Genomic DNA, 9,182 nt, shown 5'->3' on the forward strand with positions numbered 1-9,182 from the left:
GTGAATGCTCCAACACTGGAAGTTTTTAAGAAGAGACTGGACAGCCATTTGTCCAAAATGGTATAGGGTTTCCTGCCTGAGCAGGGGGTTGGACTAGATGACCTCCAAGGTCCCTTCCAACTTTACTATTATTATTATTATTATTATTATTATTATTATTATTATTATTATTATTATTATTATTATTATTATTATTATTGTAGTAGTAGTAGTAGTAGTAGTAGTACTAGTAGCAAAACTGCTACTAGCATGGTAGTATTATTGTCAATAAATCTAAACTATTATGTGCAAATATCGGAATGAAGCCATTAAGATTAACACACACTACATAATGAAACACATAAAGAGTCCACATGAAATAAAACAGACAGCTAATTCTGGACAAGTGTGACCACTGATTTTTGAATAATTAAGACCTCTAGTCAATCTAACAAACTAATATATTTTCCATGTATAGAAAGTCATAAACCCTGTAAGTGTAAGTTAAATGTTTTGGTGAATCAGTTGAAAAGTCCTGTAAGTTTTAGGTAATTATATTAAGCCACTGATTATATTAATGCTAAAGAATAATGTTTTTCAGATTTCAACTACTTTTTCTGCATTTTTTTTTAAAAAAGCATTCTCAATAAATGAGAAGTTGTAACATGAAACAGCACTGTATCACAATTTTACAAGTTCTGGACTTGTAAATACTATAACAATCGGAATAAGTATAATATAATAATTTAAGTCTTTCTGATTATAAAAAGCTGACCCAGAAAAGGCATTCAGGAATTTGGGAACAATTTTGAATTTATTTTTTGATTTCTAAAATAAATGTAAAGCTTTATTTATATGTTCATTTTTTTTCAGGTGTCCCCAGTAATACACTATTTTATCTCTTTTAACACTTTAATATATAAAATCTATATTTAATATATTAAGCATTTTAATGTCTTTGAGGGAAAAGGGCAGTTCAGAAATGTGAAATATATATAAATAAATAAAGCACAGTAGATTATACACAACAGATATAAGACATTAGATGCAATGTACATAGGTAAAGGAACTTTATTTTATATGCAGTATTTACATATTTTCGTGTATTATAGACTAACACCATAAGTATTTTTATTTGATATCCAAGAGTCAAGATGAAGAATAACAAATTATAACAATTTTGGTGGTAGTTTTAACAACGGTTCATATCTGTTGTAACCATATCCATGTATCACGAATCTTACGTCATAACTGAAAAGAACCAGATATTTGACTGTTTTAACGTCTCTCCTATTCGTGGGGTAAAAATCTGATACGAATATACACCAAAATTAATTGTTGACAGATCTACAAAAAGGCGCATTTAGAATGGAAGCAATCAGGATAGTTAAACAACTGGTAAAACAAATAAACCATAGTATGTATTACCAGAAGGGAAAAATAAAACTTTTTAGAGTATACAAATATTATATTGTTTTATGTTAATATTTCACATGGAACGTTCATTTTTGTTCAGAGGCCCACTGCCTGTTCCATAAAAGACAAACGCTAATATAAGACGTTTGTAGGATTTCCTATAGCGTGAATTGCTAAACAGATCAGCATGTTTTCACTAACAATTTACCTCAATTCAGTGATGTTTTCTTTTCATGCATAAGATTCTATACCCAAATTAATATACAAACTTGTTTGTAGATAAAAAATATCTGGAAATCTTTGAATTGACATTCTATTAAGTTCAATTTTCCTTAGTAAACTTATTAAAAATGTATTTTCTACTAAATATATTTAGGAAATCTGTCAAATCATATTGTCTTTTAGAAAAACAGGACAGAAGAATCCAAAATAGAAATGTCGGTACCTTAGATCATCTTTAGTAGATTTATGGGGGGGGGGGAATATGATCTTCTTCATACACTGGGTACATAAAAATAGAGAAATCTCTTTGATACCCAAGAACTCTGTGTGCTTGGAAACTACCCAACTAAACCGCTATGAATTTATATGGGATATACATAAATGATCATTTCTTCTTAGTGCAAGATCAAAATATATATTTCCATCAATAATCACATATTTTGAGATTTAAATTTCTTCTGATATTAACTTCTAGATGTTAATGTGTTTAAAATAGTTTTAAAAATGAATCACGCGATCAGCTATTACCCACGTTTGCTAGTTCCTTTTCAAAAGCAAAGTAGTGAAACATTAATCTGAATATTTATTCTGTTTTTGCTATGTTTTACTTAACATATAAGAATAAATATCCTCATATGATGAACCAACTTATAGATTAAAATTACTATAACCAGAAATAAGGTTGTTGTCTTATTGTCTTGAGTGGTCTATATAAGAACATATGAATGCACATGTATTTGTGTGTGTGTGTGTGTGTGTGTGTGTGTGTATTTCATTTGAGGAATAATGTAGTATTATTTCATTCTCACTTTGAACCATCTCTTATCATCAACTTCTACTGAATTCTGTTTTAAAAATAAACAAAATGTGGTAGGGAAAAAGTTATTTTTCAGAACCATGTTGCAGAAGGCCAAAAGAAAGTAAAATGCTATTTTGGGATGTCTATATAACATGAATTGTAGAATACATCCTTATTATAAGCATCCACAAGGAAAAAAAAACTTCATGAGATCAAAGTCCAAGTGTAACTGCCACTTAATTTATCTGCCTTTACAGACAAAAGACAGTTTTCGTCATTTTCAAAGGATCCAATGTCTTTTATGACAAACAGGGTTTGCAGTTTAATTTACAAATAGAATTATAAGTATGGCATCATTGCTCTGCCAAAGCAAATGACAAACAGAGTAGAGTTTTCAATTCATGCCATCCTCAGCAGGATGGAAGAGATTAAAATAAAACTGAAATAATTTAAACAAAACAAATAAATGTTTCAGAGAGTTGAAGGAGATCAAAGTATGCATTTTCTGACCCCACTCTACAAGCATTTCTTATTATATTGACCAATGTCATCAGATCATTAATTAAAAGGAGAAGTGCTGGCAGGTGGCAGGAACCAGAAGCCGATAATTGGCCCCCTTCTTCTTTTTGCCTTCAAAAACTCCTTTTTCCCCCTTGCAATATATGCCACTAGGCAGACAGAAATGCCTACTTTGTAATATAATGATTAAGATGAGATGAAGAGACTCTTGCGTTTAAAGCTGCTATGCCTAATGAATGCAGCAAGCTTTATAATTATGATCTCCCCTTTTCCTTCACAATAAGAAATATGACGTTCCTTCCACTCAACATTTCCTCAACTGTCAAAAGCAAATAAACAAACAAACAAACAAACACAACAAGACACCATTAAATAGGAAATCTATAGCTGATAACGTAATGTTTGGTGGGGGAAGGTATTCTTTTTTTTTTTAACTTAGCAAGGAAAAATAAGTAATTCAAACAAAGAAGATAAAACCAACTAGACTTACCACTTCACTTGGTAGATTGCTCAGGTCATTAAATGGTGTTTCCAATGTATTTGTGTCAACATTTAGCATCACCACATCCTCCAGTGATTTACTTTTGACTCTCTGAAAAATATCCATGTAAGCATTTGAGGCTTCTCTTTCTGATTTTCATTAAAAAGTTATCATATTCTCAACATACAAATCTAAATGGTAAACAAACAAGCAAACAAACTAGGGATGAAGCAATCTAGGTCACAAAGAAATAAGCCAATATTTCCATGGCAGCATTAAGTATCAAGAAATTTCCTTACATAATGCATCATTACCATAATTAATTAAATTTAGAGTATTAGAAATAATACCCATCAAGACTATTAGTCGCAATGCCTCAATAGGATCTCCTTGTTCAAGAGTCTTCTGTCACTGTATAAAACATTCATCCAATATTTGCTTAGCCACTGTAAGAAATAAGATTCTAGAACAAGTGGACATTTGATCTGGTTCAGCAGGGAACTCCTTACAACTCCTCTTTTTGTTTTTTTACCAATGCAAGGATAGACTGACAGAGGCTTACAGATATAGCAGACATAGGCTTACAGACTTAAATAACAGTAAGAAATAGATGACATATTATATTCTCACATGATTGTGTACGTTTAATATATACAGTATGCATGTCCCCATTGATACCAGTGGTGCAATTCCATGATACTATTGGACAGGCTTTCCAGAATTGTTCACTCTTTTAAACTTAACCCGTATGATCCTAGATCAAGCAAATCAGTAAAGAAATTTTTCTAGTGCCAGTTTTGAGCAACATCTTTGCTGGATGAAATGGCCCATTAGATATGGATATACTGAGGGGAAGGTTACTTTTCTTATAATAGTTTCGGGCCATTTTCTTTCCTTTACTAGTTCTCATTCAGTCTGAACTTCTCAAATAATTGCAGGCATATTTGAAGCAAGCACATGATCCTGCCTGGTTCCTCCATATTCCATAACTTTATTCCCTTCCACGCAGAAGTCATTAAATGACACATTGCCAGAATAGCTTGGGAGAATGTTCAGCATTCCATTTTGATGCTGATATATTTAGGACTGCTTCAAGAGCTCACATGAAAGGAACTGGTCTCCTCCGCTGTAGCTAATGAAGATGGGAAGTTCTCCCATTCTGTTTCTCAACTATAGAGAATCTCATATAAAACAGAGGAATCTAAGGTTAACAAACTTGCTTTTTTCCCCTCCTATCCTTCCAAAATTACCCATAAGTTTCATTTTTAAAAAATATTGAAGCCTTTTCAGAAATAGTATGAGAGATCCGGTTAGGCTTTTAAAATGCTTACACATTTTAACATATAGCCATGGAGAAAGAGAAAATTACTTACCTCCATTAAACTGAAGTGAACTCCAATTAAATAAGGCATTGGTGCACTGAAATTAAAAGAAAAAAAAGAAATACATCATATACTAGAAAGATATAGAACTGACCTTTTATGCGAGTAAGCGTGTTTGCCAGCTCCAAATATTAAAACGCCCAAAAACCTGCAAGCTGGAAAATTCTGGTTCAAAACCTAGCTATCATTACAGCTATAAAGTAAGGAATAACACAAGACTATCTTGCAGAGCTGTTGCAAACCTTCAACAGCTCTCACTTCTTCAAAGTGTGAACTTTACAAATGGAAACGGCAGTCCTCTCCCAATATATTTTTCCTGTGCATGCAATTTTATATGGTCACTGATCCATCTTTCTCAGTGAGTCTCAGTATATATTCAGAGGACACCAACTGGATCATCCCCATCTACTAGTTACTATTTTGTACCTCCTACATCTATGCAATTTAATTATTTGCTTAATAAAATGTTGCTAATTGCACTGGATGAAGAAATCTCAGGGTGGAGATAAAACCAACAAACAAATCAATATGAAAGCACTTATTAGCACTTGATATATAAACCAAGATAGATAAAACAGATAAGTAAAGGAATAAAACGCTAAACTACCAACAGACTTGGATAAATCGTCAGGTCTCCATGTGATATTAAAAGAAAACAAATGCATGCCTCTCAGCCAGAGTTTTAAGAGAAGAGAGTTTCATAAGCCAAATAGAAAACTCTTGTCTCACATTTGCATTTCTTCCAATAAAGGGAAGGTGGAGGAAAATCCCTCTCATCAAATTTTTATATTTAATATTTAGGCAGGTGATACAACAGAGGCTGTCCTTTAAATATCAAGGTCCCCAACTGTTTTAAAGCTACCATGAATACCTTGAACGCAGATCAGAAGTGACTTCAGTTCCTGTAAAACTGTAATAAATTGGTCAGTTTGGGCTACCTAGCAAAATGGGAAAAATGAAAGGCCTTCGCATGATCTTCCTAAAAGATACAAAGCTTCTGTTATTTTATATCTACTACTACATATAAGAAGCCTAAAATAATCTGGCATTTTTGTAATGTGACCCCTCCCCAAACCTGAGCAGTTGTTACAGAGGAAGGGGCAAAAACAAACACATGAAAGCAGTAAGTGAGAAATATAGAATATTACAATGAACTGTTAAACAGTTTTGATCTGCAATTGTCCGTTACTGTTTCCATGTATAACTTTATATTATGATGATCATACAGTGAAATTGTACTGAAATCTAGCTGTATGTAATCTGTATCTTCAAACTCAAAATGTTGGGGTTTTATTTACTTTACCTAAATTGCTCTACTATATGAATAATATATTCTTGAACAGCAGTGGATTACACTAAAATAGCAAAGTGACCATGAAAATCTTATTCAGGAATTCTATTGTGTAAGAATTATGTCTTCTACTACTATATACCCTTATGCAAAGAAAAAAATGTTCTCATAGGAAGGGAAGGGAAGGGAAGGGAAGGGAAGGGAAGGGAAGGGAAGGGAAGGGAAGGGAAGGGAAGGGAAAGGAATGGAATGGAAAGGAAAGGAAAGGAAAGGAAAAGGATAAGGATTAAAAAAGGATTAGGCTTGATCAATACACAGCAGGGAAAAAGATGAAGTCTTGATGTATATTAAATGAGTAAGATTGACTAAAAATGCAACTGTGATTTAAAAAATATAACAACTGTATATTTGTAGATTTAGTACATAGTATTCTTTTACTTGTACATGTTGTGGTTTTTAGAAAAATACAGCATTATATCACTTTCAGTTTCAGCTTTCTTTCAGTATCTAACATTTTGGCCAGAGTTTTATCAAATTTGGTTCTATTTCTCTGTTTAGTTCTATTTATTCATTATTTCCCCAATGGGATGGAAATGCAACCAATGCTAAATACTCATAATTCAGCCAATAGCCACAATAACTATGTATACTTAAACTTTGTGTTGTTTTTTTCTTTTAGTTACAGTATCTAATAAAAATTTTCAATAACCCTTAAAACTTTTGCCCTTGTGGAAAATATTTTTTTTTTTGCATGCCTACATTTATGCACAATATAGGATACTCAAAGAAAATAATCTGAAATAAGTTGGAAGCATTCCCAGGATGTTCTTAAAATGTTTGTCTGGGTTTTTTTTTTAAATCATATAAAGCTTGCCCTGAATTTTACCAAAGAGGTGCCCATTTTGATGGTATTGATTATCTGTCGTGGCATAGTCTTTTCTCCTCAGATGCACGTGGCCAGCAAAATACAAGGGTCATAAGAGGGACTCAACAAGGGAATGATTTGCAACATAGGGAATGTGTATTGGGACCAATTTATGTCCCTCATTCATGACATGCATCATAGGCACAGATGACCTAACACCAAATTCACCTGAGAAACAATGATATAGTATCACAAACCAGCATGGGGTTCTTGGTTAAAGCAGATAAAGCCAGACTAACTAATTGCTATAAAGCTTTCCCACAAATATGACAATAAAACTTTCCTTCATACTTCTCTAATACACATTTTTATAATAAATGAAACAGAGATATATACAACCTAAATGTAATCTTATGACCGCCAGAGTGATATTATGCTACATACTCTATTATTCAAAATGGTACCAAACACATTGAGGAGGCTGAGTCAATAGTATTTTTCCCCATCTAATGATATTTCCCACCTTGTGAATTGGAACTACAAAGTTAAAATTAGAGATTTTATTCTGAACAGAATGTCCAGCCCATAAAACACTTACATTTGAACCCCCTTATTTTTGTGGCCCTCAGAGCTTTGGAAATTATACTTCCAGATTTCACCCTCACAAACAAACAAACAAACAAAATCCCACAATCCCAATCAATAAAAAGCATTGAGTTTTTTCAATAAAAAAATCATTTCACCCTAAATAAATGCTTCCAGAATCTTAATCCACATCAGCTTTTGTATAACACAACATTGCCATCCCTGGTGTCAACGCTGTAAACATTGGATGTTCCCACTCTGACAACTGATGAACATTGCAGCCATTTCCACTTTGCTTTTAACATGGTTTTTCTTCTTTTTAGAAATCAGGTGCAGAAGGGGGGTTGGGATGAATGCTTGAGCTCAGCTAGCCATGATAATAACACTGCTCTATGGGAACTCAAGGACGAACTGATAATGGTTTGGTGGGCTAAGGAGCAGGGGGAAAAGCCCGTGTTTCAGGCTAATTGGAGAACGTGATTTAGGACTGCTTATTGGGGGTGGGAATTGCAATTTGTTACTTTGTATCTGGGGAAGGGAATTTAGTTTTGGGTTCAACCACGTAGTGCCGATACTTTGTTTCCTGAATAAAACGTTCTTTAAGGAAGAATTCTTGCCTTGAAGTTCTTTTGATGGGTTTCATCTATCGGAACCATGACACCTGGCCTTCAAACAAGCAAAACAATAACAAAACAATAACAAAGCTTCCCAATGGCAAAGGTTTGCCACTAAGTACAGAACCAGTTTTGCAGTTTACAGCTTATATATTAGTCAGCTCTATGGTTTTGAATTGTAACATCAGTGTAAAATGGAGAATAATATAAAAAGTTGTAGACTTATAATTACAGTCGTGAATTTGGACTGGAAGTTCCTAGCTATGATGCTTTTTTCTAGATAAATCAGCCTCCTTTTTCATACATGTATAAACTGAAGTAGCAATATATAATGTATGACAAATATATATAATGTATGACTAAAGATATACAAATGATTCTGCACTTTGTACTGCTTTACAATTATTACAAATGTTAGGAGTAGTTATATACACTGACACCAAATTAGTGTAAGAATGATGAGATTTTTAGGTTCTTGGGAAGCATACCAATTTACAATAGAAAAGATGCCAGAAGTTCTTTTCTGAAACCCACTGAGCCAAACTGCATTCATGAAATTGTCCCACCCAAGAATGAAAATATGATTTCCGCACATCCCTCCTTTTAATTGTAGCCTCCTAAGAGGCTGAGGAAGGTAGTTGAAGACTCTTCCAAATCCACAAGTCATAGAGCAGGGAGTGGCAGAGAAAAATTAGCTCTGCACCCTAAAATCACATATTTCTCTTTGCCTATAGCCGAACTCTTATTATTTTATTTATTTATTTATTTATTTATTTATTGAATTTTTACCCCGCCCTTCTCCTTGCGGACTCAGGGCGGCTAACAGCCTAATAAAAACAAATACAAAAAATACCAAAATACTATCATTAAAAACATAATTAAAATGAAATATTAGATTGGCCTTTGTTATTTTAAAATTATTTTTAAAACCCCGCTAAAAATTACCCCTTAGGCCAGTCCTGCTAGTTGAAATAGCCATGTCTTAAGGGCGCGGCGGAAGGAAGGGAGATCCGGGATCACCCGGATCTC

General features: G+C 33.4%; 1 protein-coding gene across 1 annotated transcript in view; it reads right to left on the bottom strand.

Moving 5' to 3' along the window:
* The window catches only part of DENND1B (DENN domain containing 1B), a 192,107-nt gene that overhangs the window by 63,388 nt on the left and 119,537 nt on the right, over nt 1-9,182 (bottom strand). The window contains 2 exon segments of the mRNA XM_029284173.1: nt 3,426-3,527; nt 4,790-4,835. Of these exon segments, the coding sequence (XP_029140006.1) occupies nt 3,426-3,527; nt 4,790-4,835 (148 nt within the window).

Source organism: Protobothrops mucrosquamatus, unplaced genomic scaffold, assembly GCF_001527695.2.
Source record: "Protobothrops mucrosquamatus isolate PMUCROS unplaced genomic scaffold, P.Mucros_1.0 scaffold_109, whole genome shotgun sequence".
Lineage (NCBI taxonomy): Eukaryota > Metazoa > Chordata > Lepidosauria > Squamata > Viperidae > Protobothrops > Protobothrops mucrosquamatus.